At 35.0% G+C, this 19,840-nt stretch overlaps 3 protein-coding genes and 2 pseudogenes across 4 annotated transcripts; 2 read left to right on the top strand and 3 right to left on the bottom strand.

Annotated features, from left to right (window-relative positions):
- Positions 1-19: 19 nt before the first annotated feature.
- LOC111281060 (uncharacterized) lies at positions 20-1,824 on the bottom strand (annotated as a pseudogene). Its single transcript, XR_016335029.1, has 4 exons — positions 1,350-1,824; positions 1,133-1,259; positions 350-496; positions 20-280 (listed from the first exon to the last, which is right to left on the bottom strand). The product of XR_016335029.1 is annotated as an uncharacterized LOC111281060 (transcript).
- Positions 1,825-2,936: 1,112 nt separating this feature from the next.
- LOC111280537 (peroxidase 19-like) lies at positions 2,937-4,547 on the top strand. The gene is made up of 3 exons (XM_022868008.2): positions 2,937-3,438; positions 3,547-3,747; positions 3,825-4,547. The coding sequence occupies exons 1-3, from the start codon at positions 3,154-3,156 to the stop codon at positions 4,401-4,403; spliced, it is 1,065 nt and encodes a 354-aa protein (XP_022723743.2). The 5' UTR covers positions 2,937-3,153; the 3' UTR covers positions 4,404-4,547.
- A 133-nt stretch (positions 4,548-4,680) lies between these two features.
- LOC111281277 (GDSL esterase/lipase At5g45960-like) lies at positions 4,681-7,002 on the bottom strand. Its single transcript, XM_022868993.2, has 5 exons — positions 6,496-7,002; positions 6,280-6,410; positions 5,937-6,170; positions 5,310-5,580; positions 4,681-5,198 (listed from the first exon to the last, which is right to left on the bottom strand). Exons 1-5 carry the CDS (start codon positions 6,770-6,772, stop codon positions 5,005-5,007), a joined length of 1,107 nt encoding a protein of 368 aa, XP_022724728.2. The 5' UTR covers positions 6,773-7,002; the 3' UTR covers positions 4,681-5,004.
- A 4,728-nt stretch (positions 7,003-11,730) lies between these two features.
- On the top strand, positions 11,731-13,882 carry LOC111280722 (ethylene-response factor C3-like). The gene has a single exon (XM_022868150.2). It carries the CDS (start codon positions 12,036-12,038, stop codon positions 12,873-12,875), a length of 840 nt encoding a protein of 279 aa, XP_022723885.1. The 5' UTR covers positions 11,731-12,035; the 3' UTR covers positions 12,876-13,882.
- A 939-nt stretch (positions 13,883-14,821) lies between these two features.
- LOC111280723 (pathogenesis-related genes transcriptional activator PTI5-like) lies at positions 14,822-16,286 on the bottom strand (annotated as a pseudogene).
- Between the last annotated feature and the right edge of the window lie 3,554 nt (positions 16,287-19,840).

The raw sequence follows: 19,840 nt of genomic DNA, 5'->3' as shown, positions 1-19,840 counted from the left end.
ACGAAACAAGCAGGGTCGAGCATGACCTCTGTTAGAAACATAACATATTTGCCTCAGTGGAAACATTACTGCTTCAGACTTCTTCACAAAGCAGCATTGCAGTTCAGCAAATGTCATTAAAAGAAGCTATAGATTGGGCATGTCCAAGGCTTTGTCACACATCCTTGAACTCAAAATCGTGTGTTTCTTTATTGAAACGTTCAACCAGCTTGTACCTGGAATCATTCAGATAAAAAGATAGAGTGGTTTCCAGGAGCCACTTCGCTTCCTCGTCACTAAGCTTACAAAAACAACAATAAACTAAGTTTTATATCCCATAACTCTGGGGTTAGCTTTCTCGTTACTAAACTTAGCTGGTAAAAATGATATCTCCTCGAATAAGTACCAAGTCCTTGCTTTCTGTAAATTCTGTGTAAAAGGATGCAGTGAAGTAAGGAGCCGATTGAGTTCCTCTTGCTTTGTAATCTTCAGGACGGGTGAAAAGCATGTGTGGCAACTGCACTGCAAGAAAATTGTGAATAAACGCTCGAGCAAACTAACAACTTCATGGATGGATATAGAACTTGTTTGTCTACTTCACTGGCATCTGCCATCTAAATACCCTAATGGGGGAGGCTAATGCATGACATAATTAGTATTTAATAACCCTAATTGCATCCCTAAGCATTCATCACAAATATTTTGGAAGTCAACAGCCAAAAAGTCAGTTACATTTCTTTGATTCATCATCCAAGCACGCACCAAGAACAGCCAATAGATTGAAACTCCTGCAGCCAAGGCATTTTCAAAGGCTATTTTCAACTGCAGAAGCCATAACAGCTATGATGCTTTGTCTAATAGTATCATACACTACGTTAAAGAAGAGAATGACAAACATGTGAATAATTACAACGGGAAACTGGTATTATCTTGATTGATAATACACGTATTGCTGAACTTAATAGCTACCACATGCACGAGTCAATAACTCATAACGTGATTATGAGCATCGTTGAATGCAAAATACTTTCCCTTATTTGGGTCAAGGGTTATATAGCTCATAGACCTAAGAATTCAACCAACACAAAAAGAAATCAGCTTTCAAATAAAAGCAATATTACAAAATTCAAAGACTAATGAACATTGAACAAACCTTGAGAAAACATTGTTCTGTAACCACTTCCTCTCCACAAAGGAGTTGCCAAGACAGATAGAAGTAAGACAAGCAACGATTATGGAACCAAATAATGAGTTTGTAACAACAGAAAGTAAAGTTTTGCCTTCTTAGTCAACCCAATATGACCTCTTCCCAAGTGATACTGAACGTTTAAAAAAAATTCTTAACCAATTTGTTCTCTTATATTAGTAACATGAAAATGAAAGGGATAAAAAAGTTGAGTAATGACGCAAGGTCCTCAGGTAAACGGTTCTTTGCTGTGTCCAAATCCATGATGGAATCCAATGGCTTGGGTTGTAAAGGCGTGAACCCAGTTGCAAACCTCGAAGTCCTGCAATAACCAAGCGAACCCCATTTCAAGAAACGTCCTGGGATAGTTCTTTTTGCGGGATTTGGCCATATTGTTGCTGCAAAGAGAAAGCAGAAAGCAGAGAAGCTGCGCTTTGGAAGCCAAGAAGAAGAAGATGGTGCTTCATTGAAGAGGATCCCTATCAGTGACTCGGAAGGTTTTGCGGTTCTGGTGATTCTTGATGTTAAGCTTTGCATTGTATATTAGTATTCGAGTTTTGAAGTCCGGTGTCAACTCAGGTCCAACTCGATTTGTTCGGTGATTTTATCAAACGCTCTTCGTGCAGGTGCTACTTATTGGTGAAACCGGAGACAGATACGCGCCCATAGAAGAAAACGCAGCGTTTGGGAAAGTCTGGCTTAAATTGTGAATAAAAGATAACCTGGATCTTGGGATCCAATTTGTTTGACCCAAAAACAAATCTTGGGCTGGATTCAGGCTCTAGCCCACTGAAAAAGAATTAGGAATTGGGCTAGCTTGGACCTACCTTTTGGAACTCAAATGCTATATATTTTGGCCCAAAGAAATATTCATGTTAAAATTATATTATATAATATAATAAGAAAAATATAACAATGAAATAATTATTTAAGGCATGTCATCAGGCTTTAAAATGGCACAAACCATATACAAGTATAATGCCCACACATGAGAGCCACAATCACACACCTGATTTATCTTGTAGTTTCACCAAATTCCAAAAAGAGAGAGAGAGAGAGAGAGAGAGAGAGAGAGAGAGAATGTGTCTATTAAAACCTGATTGGGAGTTGGGGCCAAATTTGAGTGGGAAAATGTCCACCAAACCCAGCACTGAGTCGAGCAAACTGAATACAGTAATCCAAAAGCTTACGTGAGATTTCTCTATTCAAAAGGGGGATACCACAGCAAACTACTGCCTATTCCTGACTCCTCCAATATGCCCCTTTTTCTGTCTACAAATCTAGTGGTATCAAAAGTTAAAAAAAGGAATTTGAGCGTGAGATAGTCCTCGCAGCTTTTGCTATGCTCACAAGGGAAAGCTTACCTCCACTTAAAACATTACTGAAAAGGGCAAGTAAAGCAAATGGCTCTGATTAGTCTGTTTGTCAAAAGAGCTACGATATGGTGATTTCCCATGTTTGCACATGCATCGCATTTAAGAACTCAAGTTTGGTTGGCAAGTGGGTTTGACTGATGTCAGCTTTTGCCGAGCCTTCTGTTTTTGTAGTCAGCCACAATATTGACTGTTTGCTTCCTTGCTGTTGCTTAATTAACTACCAAGATACCATCGGCATTAAAAACTAACTACTCCATTTTCTTTTTCTTTTTTTCATATAAACAGGTTAATGTTTATATGATAAAAGATTATTGTTTTCTAACATGGATATGATTAAGCAGATCCTAGTGTCGAAGGGCAATATGTTATTCATACACACTGATTGTCTTTGCTTCAGGGTTTCAGAGTTCCTCCATTCCTTACCCCAATGTTAATGACTTGAACACTCTCTTTCCCTCTCTTGTACGATTGGTTTCACGGGAGTTGATTATGATCTTCTTTGATTGCGGCAATCTGTCCCAATACAAACTTTTGCACCTTTTCTAACACTTTTATATTCTGCACTACTATTGCTCACTTTGTCCTAAGCTGCCCACTATAGACTGTACAATCATGGCTGTCCTTTATCCATCTTCTTCTTCTTCCTCCTCCTCCTCCTCTTCCTCCTTTTTCACTTGCTTGCTTATCATTTTCTTTCTAACTATAAGCTCCTTCAATTGTGTAGCCATCAAATCCAATGCCGCACTTCCCCCACACCAACTTTCTGTCAATTACTATGCAAAATCTTGCCCTCAAGTTGAACAACTCATCGGCTCCATCACCTCTCAACAATTCAAAGAAGCCCCTGTCTCTGCACCGGCCACCATTCGTCTCTTCTTCCATGACTGCTTTGTAGAAGTAATACAGATTATATTCCGTTGATTAGTTCTACACGCATGCATCCAACCGTGAAAGTTTTAGCAGTTGATTAATCAAATTTTTGCATGGATCATTGTTGTAATGTAGGGCTGTGATGCGTCTATCCTTCTAGAAACAAAGCCTGGAAGTAAGATATTAGCTGAGAAGGATGCTGAGGACAACAAGAACCTGAGAACTGAAGGGTTTGATACAATAATGAGAGCCAAGACTTTGGTCGAGAGCAAATGCCCTGGCGTTGTTTCTTGTGCTGATATTCTAGCAATTGCAGCCAGAGATTTTGTCCATTTGGTTAGTGCTTATAATTTCTCCTTCTTTCCTTTTATTAGTGTCGATTTGCTTCCGATTTTGAAAATTAATGTTTCCAGACAGGGGGACCTTATTACCAAGTGAAGAAAGGCAGGTGGGATGGGAAAATATCAATGGCAACCAGGGTCCCCAACAACCTCCCACGTGCAAATTCAACCGTCGATCGAATGATCAAACTCTTCATCTCAAAAGGGTTGACTGTCCAAGACCTGGTTGTACTCTCAGGTGCCCACACTATCGGCTTTGCCCACTGCGAGCACTTTGTGGGCCGACTTTATGATTATAAGGGCACTAAGCAGCCTGACCCCTCCATTGATCCAAGACTCCTAAAGGCCCTAAAAATGTCATGTCCACATATTGGTGGCAATGCTGACATTGTCGCTCCATTCGATGTTACCACCCCTTTCTTATTCGACCATGCTTATTATGCAAATTTGGAGGGCAAATTGGGTTTGTTAGCTTCAGACCAAGGTCTATTTTTGGACCCAAGTACCAAGCCTCTGGTCCAATCTCTTGGTCAGGACAAGGCAAAGTTCTTCCAGGCGTTCTCTGCCGCCATGGATAAAATGGGCTCAATTGGTGCCCAAAGGGGAAGAACACATGGAGAGAAACGGAAAGATTGTAGTATGCGCATCTGAATCTTGTTGCTTCCCTCTATTTCGGTTTTTCCCTTGTAGATTTCTTCATTTTGTTGGGTTCTAGGCTTTTTCTTTTATTTATTGGCTTTGACAATGTGGGTCCTGTGGGATTTATTGTTGTCTTATAGATGAGGCTTTTGTGAATGTTTATAGAGTTTAATCCTGAAAGAACCTAGGAGACTTGCCGGTTAGTTGCCATAATTATTGTCCCAAGCTAATATAACTTCCTGTTACCTATGCTTGAGGTTTTTATTTTTTTATCTTAACATCAAAGATGCAGAAGGGAATTTTTATATATAGTAAAATTTTTTAACCTTACAAAATAAATTAAAAAATTACCAAATATCTCAACTTCAACAAGAAGACATTTTATGATACAAAATTTTCTTCTGTCAAACTAACCGCTGAAAAATTGTATACATAGCTCTAGTTATGAAAAAGTCACATAATAATTCCAGTGATCCCTGTTGCATTAAATTTACATGTGGTAAAGCATTATCAATACTTCACCTACACATACGTTTAATCTCCATACAAGAAATAATAAAAATAAATTAACACTAGCATGAATATTTTTTTTTATCACTCAACCATTCGAATATCAATCCTGGATCATTGAATCGATGACAGGACGATTAACAATAAACAACTTGGTGTATGCCTTCACGGTTGGGTGAATTGAATCAAAAAATACATATTTAGATGCATCATCGCACACATACGATCCTGGATTACACAAAAATCCTGCTTCCAAGTAACCACTCCCACAGCAGCCGTCGCTAACCTCGTCAAAATCTACAGAGAAAAAGTAAACGAAAAAAAGGAAGATGAAAAAAAGGGTGATATGTGATATAACTACTAACGACTTTGTTTCTAGAATATATTAGAAGTTAATTTTATGCTTACCAAGTTTTCCAAGGCCTTGGATCATGTCAACCAATGGTGTGAAAATGTCAACGTAATAGACTTTTGCACCAAGATGAGTTAATCTACCACGCATGGAATTCACTTCATTTTGGAGCATTTGGTTATATTCCATTCCAACCCGAGAATATTTTTCTATGCAATCACGCTCGAGGATGGCGTTTTCAGAGTTGAGAGTGATAACAACCGGTAAACAACCCATTGGAGGCAGCCCGGTGACTGCGATTCTCCGAGCTCCTTCATCCCATAAATCCTGTGATAATGAGCTACTAATTAATCAAAACTTTCAAGTTCCCTCTATGCCACCCAGCAAGATGATCAACATGTAATTAATGTTTGGACCCCAAGCACCCCTTACAATCTTTTCTGGATCTTGATTCAGACTCTAGACTCAACGACCATACAACCTTTAATTATCCAGCAACTATGTGTACTGACTGTTGGTCCCCAAAGTAGGGGTAATTATTCACATTTCAGATGGTCGAAATTTGGACTGTTCATCATGAACTATAGTGTAGATTATTTCTAGTTATTAACAATCTACTCATTTGATTTATTAAATTAATTATCATGAACTCTTTGATAATTGTAACAGTTCTCCATCCAAACCTGTAGAAGCTGCTTCACATTTTGCAAGATGAAGCGTTGATAAGCTGAGACAGTATAGTTCCGTCGTCGAATTGGTAAGGTGAAATAGTTGACTACAAAGTCGTTGGTACCGGCACTGATGAGGAACACAGCTTTCTCGATAGTATCTTCCATCCTTTTCTTTCCAACGGCAGATTGCAGTCTTTTTTTGTACTCTTTAAAATACTCTAGCTGATTTGGTATCGAAACCACGCTCTGCGATTTGAACAAACACAGGATATCAAACTTTAGTCACTTTGCACGTTCAACATAAACAAAGTCTATAACATATCAAAGAGAAATAAGGAAAGGGAAAGATTCGAACGGATATCTGTGGTGTAAGTGGATCAAATCCAGAGCCGGCAGAGGCGAAGCTAACTCCTGTCATCAGCTCCTCAATGCTAAGGCTTGGATCCAAATATGGTGGCAAATATTCTTTTATGCCTATATATGAAACTGCCCCCATACACAAATTTAAGCATAACTGTAAAATAAAGTCACATTTGCACCACAAGGGCATGTATATATAGAATCAACCTACCAATGAGATCAGTAGAGAGCTTCCCGTTAGTAAACCTTCCGGTGGGCGTTTGGTCTTTAAAATCCTTTCCATAAGGAGGAAAATTGCTCCTAAAGAAAGTCTGTACATAGTTATTGTTTCCAGGATCTACCGTCGAATCTCCAAAGACAAAACCAGCCGAAACCTTGTTGTTGAAGGGCCTTTGCTTTATTGAAGCATCAGCTTTAGCAACGAAAAAGAATGACATGTAGAGAAAGAGAACAATAAGAGGAAGAGAATATTTATGACAAGATTCCATGTAATCAGCTAACTGATTTTGGGATCTTAAACAATATGTAGACTATTTGATTTTTGAATGCAGACTGGCCACTGGGATCGATATGCTTATGTTTTTTATAGTTCCCTGTTTTTTTTTTTTTTTTATCACAAAAATAAAAATGGGTCACGCACCAGTTGAATTCTCTTAACAAAAACATCGGTGGTGTGTACAGCGTTTCATCACTGTTTCTATTTTAGTTTGGTTGCTGTGGTTTGGAAACCAAACATTTCCTGCTTAATCAGTCTTAGCTTCTCAACTACCTTGGCCAAGGAAAAGCTATTAGATTTTGAAATTACAGAGCAAATATTACCAAATTCATTAGTCAGAGGCTTTTTTTTAATATTAGATAGATTGCAGTATCCTTTGAAAAAAAAAAAATTGATTTGGTAAGTGAAATTAATCTTCGGACCAAAATTTTTTTATAGTAATCATGGAAAATGCTTTTTTTCCCATTTGATGAGAGTGATTGAACATGTTGAAACTTGAAAGTAAGAAGCTCCAGCTAGAAATTTGATGTTTCATTTTCTTTACACCCATACCAACAAGATTATCACATGATCTTACTATATGAATGTTAGATTAGACTGTCATGTCATACATGATAGTTAATTGATCAAATACATTGAAGTATAAAACAGATTACATAGTTTCTTTTTTTCCTTTTTATCATGAAGTCATGTTTTGAGAAGAAATTATAAATATTTGAATTTGAATCAACGGACAATTGGGTTAAATTTCATGTTCAAATTAAATTATCTTTCAACTTTTAATTTTCAACCACAATTTTTGAGTAAATATTCTAATCTGATTTATTTCCCACAAAAGTTAATACTACTATGCAGTACATTAATTATCAGAAGGTGTGGTAGTTACTGATTAATAAAGGGGTGTTTTTAATTATATTATATACTATATAATAATGGAGGCGTGGATCCGGTTAATAGGAGGAAAAACCAGAAGATAAAAACAGTTGAGATTTAGTGAGGATAAAGCTGCATAAACATAATAATCTTTGTCAGTATGCAGTAAGCTAAAGCTGCATAAACATATTAACCTTTGTCTGTATGCAGTAAGCTAGGACAGATTATAAAATGAAGCTTTTTTATGAGAAAATGTTCGTAAAACGATCTTGATCTGACCTCTGCTGGATCTTTTTGTTGAATCTATCTTGAATCTTATTCATTAACAAATGAAATTACTTGACAGATTATAACCATACATAATGCCCTGTAGATTTCAGAATTCTACTTTGCTAATCAAATTGAGGCTAATGGTTTACAATATTGTGAAAATGAAAGCAAATTAATCAAAGCTGTGAAGAACTTGTTTCTTTCTGTGCTTTTAATATTCTTCCATACAAAGTAATTGTGTCCTCGATCAGCTCTTTATCATCATTTAATAAATGCAAGCAAATTTATGATCCATGGAGGTTAATTCGTCATATGAATGCATGGAAGGCAGTAGTGATTCTCCCTTTATAATTGATTTATCATCAGGGGGGCCGGGGCTGGTACCTGCTACCAGACAGTGCCACAGTGGGGGCTAATGGAGCAGATTCCTGTATGCTGCCATAATAGCATACGGACCGGTGGCTCCTGTTCAAGCAAGCCATTACATTGAAAGCAATTCAATTGGAGAAATTAATGTGGTTGTCCCATCTTTCCTTTTACAATCCGTTCTCAAAGTTACATTCAGAATTGATTCGTTTATTTATAATTCCTCCCTGCAGGAAAAACCAGCTGTGTGGAAAAGGACAGTAAGATAGCAACAAGGTGAGGGAATAAGTAGTTAGTCAAGACAAATTGCGTTGCATGCAACAGAGTAGGCATTGAATAATTGTTATGTCTGCGTGTGTGTGGAAGATGATTAGGTACCGAAAGGTCAATGGGTGAAACATGTCTATTTATCTCAAACCGAAAGAGATGGATCATTAAATCGATTAGTATCATCATAAAAGTCCGTACAATTATCTAAAAGCACTGTGAGATGAGATTAGTCCTTATCAATGGGAGTTTGGGACCCAGAACTCACACCATTGATGTTCTTTGAATAGAGGAAATCAAGCTTTCAAAAATGAATAACAAAAAAAAAAAAAAAAGGAGAAAAAAGAAAAATTACAGTATGATAGTACGACTATCTTGAATCATATTACTTATACAGCACGTATAGAAAGACAGATGGCCATGGCACATAATTGGCTTAATTACTTTACATTATTGCCATTTCCAGATTACTGATGACAAAACGCATTTGGAAGCTACTGATGCAAGAACTTAATTAATTTCCAGCTCAAGAACTTAATTTCATGGATGATCAGACAGATGGACGTGAGACTGAATTGTGATCAACTACCAATGTGCTTCATTAAGTTGCATTTGCTCTTCAAATCTAATTGTAATAATTGATCTACCACCCCTAATTATATTGACTTTGATGCCTAAATCGCATGTTTCCTCAATGGAAATATAAAGCTAAGATAATGGTGACCCATGAACCACCATTAGCAACCATAAACTGAAACTTTTAATTTTTGGGTACGTTTTCTTTGAATGTTGGACCCAGCCTCCAACTTACTTGAAAGCCCATTAACGATCCTTAATTAACAGACCACGAAAGTAGGAATTCATGTTATTCGAGTGTTATTACAGTCATCAGAATCACAAAAACAAAGAGCTAGTGCCTCAAACATTAATAACAAATTCTGCACTAATAATACACATACCATACTTTCATTTAGGTAAAAAAAAATCATTTTGCAAAATTAAAAAAAAAAATCTGCTTAAAATGAAAGTTGAACTAAAACTAATGTACTCTTCCGTAAAATTAAATTGGATAGATCATATTTAAGTCGAAATAAATTTGATAATTCGTATTTAAATATTTGATAATTAATTCATTATGGGTAGTAGTTAGTGTGTTAAACCAAACATTTTTTTTTTATCATTCAAGAGAGGACAAAATTTTATATTAAGAGAGAGGGAAGGAGATAAAAATTCGAATCTCGATCTTGACGTCTTTTTTAAGATTATCTTAATTATTAAGTTAAAGTAGCTGAAGACAATCAAATATCTTTTTTTGCTAATATATATTTGCGCTGATTTTGGTGTGAGGAAAAAAAATTTTCTGAGTACCATGGAGGCATAGGAGCAAGAGTCAATCATAGTGGCAAATTGGCACACTCTTGATTGAGCCTGAACCAATCATATCCGTTGGTTCCGATTACTTGATTTAGTCTCTGAAGTTTTCTTCCCTCGATACATCGAATCCTAACCGCCGCGTTTGCTTAATACCCTCCAATTTTCTTTGGTCTCAAGCATTTAATCACCTGCTTTCCCGGTTGAATTTTTCATTTAAATGTTGAAGCGTGTGGCCTTATAAAATTATCCTTGCAATGAGTTTGATCTTATTCCTGGATTAAGGATGCCATTGTTTGGATACCAAGAAAACTGGATTTGCATTGAGGCATCTACCGCATTTATTCACAAAACAGACAATTTTGAAACATCAGACAGTGGGAAAACAGCTAAACAGGATTTCAACTAAATTGGTGCACTGCAATTCTTTTGGGATTTTTTAAGCAAAAAGGAATTTTAGATAAAAAAGGAATAAATCACGTGTAAAATATGATATTTAATGTGGTTCAATCTAAATTTTTTATATTCACAAATAAGAAAAAAAATTTATTATAAACATAAAGATTATAAATAATATAAAATATAAAAAAAGCCATTAATCTCAAACCTTTAAAACAATTTTAATATATAACCTATGAAATATCATTTTTTTTCGTACAATTGATTTTTTTTTTAACAAACTTATTTTCACAAACTTATAAACTTATTTTTCATATACAGATCACGTAATTATAATTCTTTCTTATAATTTTAAAGGCTAAGACTCATTTCGTATTTATAAAACCTCATTCTTGATCACCAAAAATTTTTGTTTATTAAGAATTTTTATCAATTAAAAATATATTTTTTAAAATAAAATTAATTACTAAACAATTCTCTAACTAATTAAATTTCATTGAAATTCAAATTCAATTCCATTTAGAATTTGAGTTGGTTAATTATAGGAACAACTGGCATAAAATCATTTAACATAATATATATTATTGTTAGAATATTAAATTTAATTCAATTAATTTATATAATTATTTTTAAAAAATTACATTAAACAAATTTAAAATTATAATTTTAATACGAACTCTTTTTAAAAAAAAAAAAACATATATTATTGGCCAAAACCTGTACTGATACTAAGAGAGCAGAATAAAATATATCATAACCAGATATCTTCAGCAACAACTAGGATGGAAAGGAATAAGGGCGGAGTTAGAGGAGGGCAAGCAGGGCCATGGCCCCCAAAAATTTTTTGCCTCCCTTATTATATAATAAATTATTACTTTTGTCCCCTCTTCTTTTTTGAAATTATTGCTTGGCTTCTCCTTCTATCAATTTCTTGCCTTCGCCTGTGAAAGGAAAGATTGGTAGGGAATCTCAACGGAAACAATCATTTTAAAAAGCTACATTATGAGATGAATATACAAAGAAACAACTCAGAATTCTTTAGGTTTCCCTCTCAACTCTTTTTCAAACGTACATAGTCATTATCCTTGATATTTCAGCAACTTGGGTTAGAGGTTAAAGGGGTAAGCCTCCTATCATCTGAGAAATTAATGCTTCATACCAAATCGAGGCAATATATTTCTTTGAAGGAATGTGTAAAACAAATGATGGGAAGGTTTTGTTTAGGTGATAACATATGTAGAAAGTGCTACCAGTGGAATACTATAAAATGCCAAAATGCAGTAGTTGAACATTATAAAAGTCGATTGATTCTTTAGCCAGCTTTCCTTTCCCCTCTTTCCGCTGTTTCTTATGAGATTGACCATGAATTACATGAAAGATTTCAGAAAAAACTATATAATATATATACAAAGTGCAGGTATCTGCACAAATTAAGCCTCCAAATGATTAGACCAACCACATAAGTCAACATTAGCTTCTTAAAATACTCAAAATCCACTTATTTCTTTATTGTTTGAAGTCTAATTCCTTTCCATGAATTAAGCGGGTCAGTTGATTAAATGACAAGTTTCTAACTGGAATTTGTCATGGAGGAGGATAAAGGTTCAAATTACGTGTATTTATAGCTTTATATTTCTCAATTCTGAAACCCCTCTGGTCTCTACTCTATATCTGGTGACTCTGGGAGATTGAAATTTGTAGATAGCAAGATGGCTGTAGAAAGCAGTCAACATGCAGCATATGATCAGTCAATACTAGAGAATGTATGGGCGAACTTCATTGGAGGAGAAGAAGCTGATAAAACAACTAGCAATGCAACAAAATCATCGTCCAAATCATGGGAAGAACTGCCTAGCTTTGATGGGAGAGACGGATCCATGGAGACTTTACAAAGGCTACCAAGTCTTGGGAGGTGGATATCAATGGGAGCTGGCGCCTGGGAGGATCTTCTTGATGGAAATATTCCTTCTGGAAAAATAGAGCAATCCTGTAATGATAATACAAGCAAAGACACAAGCAGTCGAGGGCTTAAAGTGAATTCTGTGAGAGTAGAGAAAGTGGCAAAAAGACACTACCGGGGAGTGAGGAGGCGGCCTTGGGGAAAGTATGCAGCAGAGATAAGGGACTCGTCGAGGAAAGGAGCTCGAGTTTGGCTTGGGACTTTTGGCACAGCTGAGGAAGCAGCTATGGCTTACGACAAGGCTGCCCTGAGAATTAGAGGCCCCAAGGCATATCTTAACTTCCCAATAGAGACAGTTGCTAAGGCTATGGGAATTGACTACACAAAAACTGACCCCAACTGTTGTTGGTCTGCAACTTGTCAAGGTAACGACTCTGCTTTCACAGGTCTCCGCTGCGATGAAAATTTCACAAATCACCGAAAAAGAGAGTCTAGAGATTGGGAAGAAAACACTGAGTTTGTGATGGTTGAACAGCAAACAGTAAAGAGAATGGCAATTGTTGAACAAGTGCTTGAGGATGGATCTGATGTATTTGAGTTTCAGGATTTGGGGAGTGATTATTTGGATAGTTTGCTGTCTTCTTTTTGACAGAATTCGGAAAACTGAAAGAGTCGAAGGGATACAATTGAAAGATTACAACTGTACATCGAGATTGAAATTTTATACAACTTTGCTTTAAACAATTGTCAAATGAAAATAATTAAGAACCTTGAAACCTTCTTCAAACCAAAACTAACTCGACAATCTAAATCTAACTATCAAATCTTCAGAATTTTGTGTATGTGCTACATTCAAATATTATTCTAGTTTTCTCATGGATTCAATGATTGAGTGGCTATGAACAGAGAAAATGTTGCCTTAACAGAAACAAATCGATGAAATGCAACATAATCTCCTCCTTCAAGTCTCTAAAAAAGCCTGTAAAACGGGATGCTGATTGCTGAACCAGTGCCTGGCTCAGTCCTACTTGTAATTCATATCATTTTCTTTCATTGGTAGAAGGGACAAGATCTGCTTGACAACATACATGAAGCAAATTTCTTGTAAAATTGTTTTTGGGTTCGATCTGGGCACAATTAATTTTTTGGGCTAAAACAGGAATTGGTCTATTTTCTTATGTCAGCCATTTGCAGCCCATTCTGCTCAACTTATATTTTCTTTCCCAAAGCCCAGCTAACGACACCGTACAGACCTAACCATTTTTCCCAAGCTACCAAAAATGGAGTAAACATTTTTTAAACGAGAAGATGCATAACCATTTAAAAATTTTTCGGTGATTTAAACCTATAGTTTAGGACTTTGTCCAAAAACAAGTGGGTTAATTGGAGTTTCATGTTAGTTTAAAAAGCAAAAGGGCTTTTTTTTATTATTATTTGAATTCAAAAAAAAAATAAAATTGTAAGTAGATATACAATTTAGACCTTAGTTATACTCCAAAAAAAAAAAAAATGAAAACGAAATGATTTGATTGATACTTGATATTGTTTTATTCTATTTTAATTAATTAATTATTGACATAACTAAGAATTTAATTCTGAAATTAAGAAACGTACAAAAGCAATCTTATCTATTGGGCTAAAAACACAAAGATCGCAATTCACGTCACGCTATCGATCATTTTTTTTTAATTTATTCGGAAAAATGATGAAATTTAAAAAATATATATTATTATAATTATAATTTAAAAAATTTATTAAATTTAATATTTAAATTTAATTGATAATAATTAAAATTTAATTACGTTTCATTAAAGGTGCAGTTGCGTGGCTGACTCTCTTTCGCCGCCCATAATTGTGAACCAAATTCTGAATTTGCTTTCTCCTTTTATCCCACTTGAAAATAAAAGTATAAAATTCTTCTAGGTTTGACCGTTTAAACATGGGAGTAGGTGGGATTTTTATACAAGCTCTTGATACTTTCATTATTTGATTTTTATACAAACTTTTGTCAAATTCGATCCCAACAATACCACCAACTATTCTCTCTTGGATCCTTTGACAAGCAAACTAGGTAGGTAAATTGTCACATGCATAGATTAAATGGGGAAGATTTTATTTTAATAAAAGTCTTTTGTTGCAAATTGCTATTGTTTTACTTTTATTAATATTTTTTTTATGGTCAAAAAGAAATCAAATTGATGCACTTGTGCTAGGAAACCAAAAGGTCCAATTTAATACTATTCAACTTGTTCAGATGCAATGGATCTAATAAAAATTTAGCATTCTCATTGTGAGAAAACAATACGATCTTTTTCGGGAAAAGAAAGAGAAAAAAAAATGCAGAGCTAAAGTCAATTTCGTCGTGCATGAAGCAGATATGTTGTAAAGAGAAGAAAAAACTCATATTTAGTGAGTTTGGATTCTATCACAGCTTTAGTATGATGTAATTGATCTTATGATATCATTAATTAAATTTAAATATCAATTTTAATAAAATTTATTTCATATAAATTTTTTTTCAATCATATTCCAATAATTCCATTCAACTCTTTCTTCACCATTCTAATTACATCTTTCGCCTTACTGACAAACCTGTTGTAAAACAATAAGATTGAAATACTCGTTTTCAAATAGCATTTGTGCACTTGTTGCAATCTGCATTGGACACCGACGATCTAACTATTTCCTTTATATACAAAAATGGTAAGGACACCATTAGGAAAACAGAAAATCAAAAGGGAAAATGTAACCCCACAAATGAAGCATCAAAGGGAAAATGAAAACTTTCACACATCTGAATCCTAGTGTTTTTTTGGGACTTTTGGTCCCGGGTGAATGGTAGATTCTGATTCCTCGAGGCCTGTCTTAGAAAACTTTCAAGGACTTGTCCAAGTGATCTGATTTTGACCCTTATTATGGGACTCCCCAGTTGTGCTGCTTTCTGATTCTGATTTTGATGGCCCAACTGAAAGCGTGCTGGAGCTACTACCTAAATCCAGATTAGTTTTTTCTAAGCTTGTTGAGCTTAAGTTTGGCCTTAATATTTGGACCGACGACGCAGCCACAACTTCAGCTGGAAAATTGAGCAACGCCTTGGAACCACGCATCCTGAAAGCTGCACTGTCATAAGCCAAAGCAGCTTCTTCAGCTGTTTTGAATGTGCCTAGCCACACGCGTGCACCATTTCGAGTGGAGTCACGGATCTCTGCGGCGTATTTGCCCCACGGGCGACGCCTGACACCCCTGTAGTGCTTCTTGGCGATGGTCCTGGCTGGGTCAAGCACGTTTGTTACGGCAGTTTGGTTCCTTGCGGGTACATGAAACTGATGAAAGTTATTGATTGCCAGGGCATGAGAGTTCGCTTCGTTCAAGACTTGGTAGATGAACATGTCTTGAGAGTCATTCTCATTAAACGGCAGCTGATGATCATTCTGGGACTGTGAGACTCGAACCATGGATTCCTTCCAGGCCCTTTCTTCTCTATGGGATGACATGTTGGTTTCTGGAGTCTTGACGGGATAGTGTTTGATGAGGCCTGAAGTTTGTACAAAGTGGCTCTAGACTAGAATTTAAGAAAGAAGAATCGTGGGTGCATGTAGGGTCCTTCCTTGGAATTTTAGACCAAAGGAAGGTGCGAGGAATCAGCGAATGGACAAGATTTTGCTCTTCCTTGGTCTATTCTACTTTAATTTAATTCTTCACAGGTGCTTACACGAAATTAAATTTGCCCCCGTATTTTTCTAGTCATTACAGGGACACATTTCTTTTCTCCCAAATATATTTGTTTCTTTAGCTAGGCTCCTCTTGTCTTAGATACGTGAATTATAAAAAAGACATGGAGAAATTTCAGGAAGGATGTGATGTTTGTCTTATGGACCATTGCAGATTTAGATAAGAACAACACCTTTGCTGAGGTGGGTTTTGAAAAGCTGAAAACTTTTGGGGTTTGTCTGAGACTCAGAAAGGGACAGATGTTCTTCTTTGGATAAATTCGGATTCATCAATTATCATGAAAATTAGATGAAGCCAAAGTTGGGTTTCATGTCAATTTTGAACACATCATTTTGTTGAACATAGAATACCGGTATTATCTTTGATTTCTTAGAAGGATTATGAAAACATATTTTAGTGTCACGAGTCGAAATTTAAGCTTCGAATTTATGCGTCTCCGATATCTGGATATTCATCTTTTCGACGTCTCAGATCAGTCTTTCTGTCACGATTCATACCCTTGTGAGGTATTGTCTGCTCTGATCTCTTGATCTCATAATTTTATCCTACAAATAGCATCTCACAAGGCGAAAATGATGTAAACCATTTTATACCTCAGGGATTCTCTTATTATATTCGATATAAAATTCAAGACTCTTCCTTAAGTTCGTGATACTAATACATAGATAATAACTTAACAATCACCACATTTTACAGCTGGATAATGAATTAGGGGATGGAAAAAAGCTTATGAAAAATGGAAGTAATAAAAATGATGGGACAATTTTGCAATTGATTGTTAAGTTGTGGCAAATGTATTAATATATAAAGCTGAGGGTCTAGTCTTTTTCGCTTTATTAAAGGTGAAGTCATCCAGGATGACCTTTGCTACTATCAGGATGCAATGGATGACGCAAATGGTTTGGCAATTCATGGAAACAGAAGCTTTTGAGCTCATCAGGGTCGTCATAGTTCTTTCTAGATCACGAGGGGGGGGCTTTGGAATAAAATGTTGCAAATCAATCACCATCTTGACTTTTCTAACAATTGAGGTTTAAGCGCACAATGAAAATACAAAAGATGAAAAGCACAACTCTATTCATTTATAAATCATAAAAGCATATACCATAAAACTTTGAAAGTCAAAAGAAAGAAAAAAAGAACTAAATTGATCTATTTGTAATTCTTTTTCCAAGGATGGTCCAAAGAGAAGACTAAACCACAGCACACGTGACTTTGAATGAATGACGAAATGAAAATGGGGGAAACGAAATTAAAGGTTATTTATAACATCATTTTACAGATGTTGGATCTTAAAATTTATTGTATAAATTAATTTAAATTTGTGAATTAGCAAATTCATTTTGTATACATTTGTGATTTAGTAATTTCGCATCTTGCCATATGATACATTCATTGTGTATGTTTTTCATTGGAAAATGGTAATTATTTGTTAATATCTCCTAATATGTTTCTTGACCCAACATTTTATCAAACCATATGTGATAAAAATTCTTTGATGCATGAAATTTTCACATGAAAGTATTGCATTGTAAGATCTAAAAACTCTAATTAAGCATAATCTATCACCCTTTTGAAGTTTTTTAAAATCAAAATAAAATATTGAAAAAAAATAGATTTCACCGCAGCTCTTCAACTAAAATTATAATAATTAAAAAAAAATGTGTAAATAAAAATCGAATCAAAGGCATCAACGTACCCATACCAACAAGGGGCTCGTCAATGAAACAACTGATATATTAGCAGAGGCATGGGGAGATGTTGTGAGAAGGCCGCAAGGGTATTACTAAGAAATGGCCCATGAGGCAAGTCTGCAATTATTGGGCTATAAATCCTTAACAAAATTAAAATCAGCTACCAACATGGGCATCTAATAACCAAAGCCGATAAGGAGAAATTATTTGATATATTAAGGGTGAAATTTTTTAATTTTAGAAGTGAAATTAAAATAGTGATATATATCTTTTTTTTAAATGAATTTTTTTTATTTTTTAATATACATTAAAAAACATGTATTACTGTTTTAATTTTATTTAAAAAATTAAAAAATTTTACTGTTAATATATTTAATAATTTCTCCAAAAAAATACTACTAAAGTATATAGAGGTATTAGTTTGAAACCAAAACCCCCTCTCTTTTCTCATGGACTATACCCATTACAAAGGAAAAAAAATCACTTAAGTATATAAATTCACTTCAATTTGTAGGGAAAAGAGAAACCTCTCAATCCCTCAATCATATAATATGCCATGATTAACACAGACAATAATAAAACAAAATTAAAACCAATTCTAGTGTTCATGTGTTTTTTATGAATAGAAATTGGGTTCCCAGATTCCTTCTCCACATATTTTTTTGCTTCACTTAAAAACTTTAGCAGGATTGTTTGAATCTTTGTCGCTAAATTTAAGAGTTCAATATTTTATGAATAAATTTTAACTCTGATGTTTTAAGACATAATTTATTGAGTTTAACTTTAGTTGAATAAAATGTAAATACCAAATCGATAATTAACAGAAGGAAAAGATGAAAATTGATAAACCTCTTTCAATATATAGTAATATCTAAAAGTATTTCTAATATACTACTAATATAATGTGCTCTATAATCAAAATCTAACTGATCACATAATTAACTATGATGAATAAATAGCATTATGAATATTGCAATACTTTTCAATGCAAACCTCTCCCTTGAGAACCACTAACAGAGCCATCAATATATGCATGGAGTCTTCCTAATTTGCTTCCTCTCTGATGATGTCCTTGATTAAAAGAAGCTGGCGGCCTCATGGCAGAATTACCCGGGATTTGATTTCTCTGCAGGTCTTGCTTTGGTAAAAGAGCAGTTGTTTCATGAGCAACAGCATCAAGACCTCCTTCTTGCAATATTACTGATCTCCCTTGCCCTTGCGGAATTGCGTGGTAATTAGGAATACCTGGAAAATAATTATCTAGTCCTGGGTTTTCGATATTGTCAGCTCTTTGCAATAATCCAGCGTAATTATTCATGATTACATCTAATCCTAAATTTGGGTTATTAGCATAACCAAAATTTGTAGCATTGATGTTGGTATCAGCTACAATTCCAGCAGAATTGTTGTTGAATCCAATCAAACCAGACCTCTGGTAAGGCACAACAATATTCTGCTGTGGATTCTGCTGATTTTTCAACAACTCAAGCTCTCTCTCCAGCTTCCTGAAAAGCCCTAAAGGCCCTTGAATTGGATCTTCCTTCCAAGCAAACGCTTCCCATTCAAGGGATTCGACAGCCCTTTTCCTGTCATGGGGACTAAGATTTTCCAAGATACTTGTCGCGTTTTTTACTCCAAAAATCTTGTGAACTTCTCGGAAATAATTTGCCCTAGTTGCCGGGAAGTGGGAAGCAAAAACACAATCCTTTTCGCACTTTTTCCTTTGATGCTTGCAAGCTGCGCATGCATGGCGAGAATTTAGGGGTTCTTCGGCGTTTCCAGCTGACATTATGTTATTACTATGGACAAAGAATATTAGGAAGAAGAATATTAGGTTTGTTTGATAGAACATAGGGTTTTTTTTTTTTCCAAGGGCTTAAGCGAGGTTTTATATATCATAATTAAATTAAAGTTTTAAAACTCAATTTTGGCCTTTTAATAATGTTTATGAAATTCTTAACTACATGCAAGTATTCATTATTAGTATTATGTAGATAAATCTCTTATAGTCATTGGATTTATGGACCTTATAACTTTTATTTTTATTTTAATAGTACTTAAATTAATAGCAGGTTTTAACTAATATAAGAGGTATTATTATGGGAAAATCCTAGCCAAAAGAATGAACTACTTTCATGTTTATTGAATCAGTCACGACCCACCATCTCATCTAAACTACATCATTAAT

The sequence above is a fragment of the Durio zibethinus genome, chromosome 28 (assembly GCF_047325235.1).
Source record: "Durio zibethinus cultivar Kanyao isolate XHJ-2024 chromosome 28, ASM4732523v1, whole genome shotgun sequence".
NCBI classification, from domain to species: domain Eukaryota; kingdom Viridiplantae; phylum Streptophyta; class Magnoliopsida; order Malvales; family Malvaceae; genus Durio; species Durio zibethinus.
The sequence above is the reverse complement of the archived record's forward strand: the minus strand, read 5'-3'. Positions and strand labels throughout refer to the sequence as shown.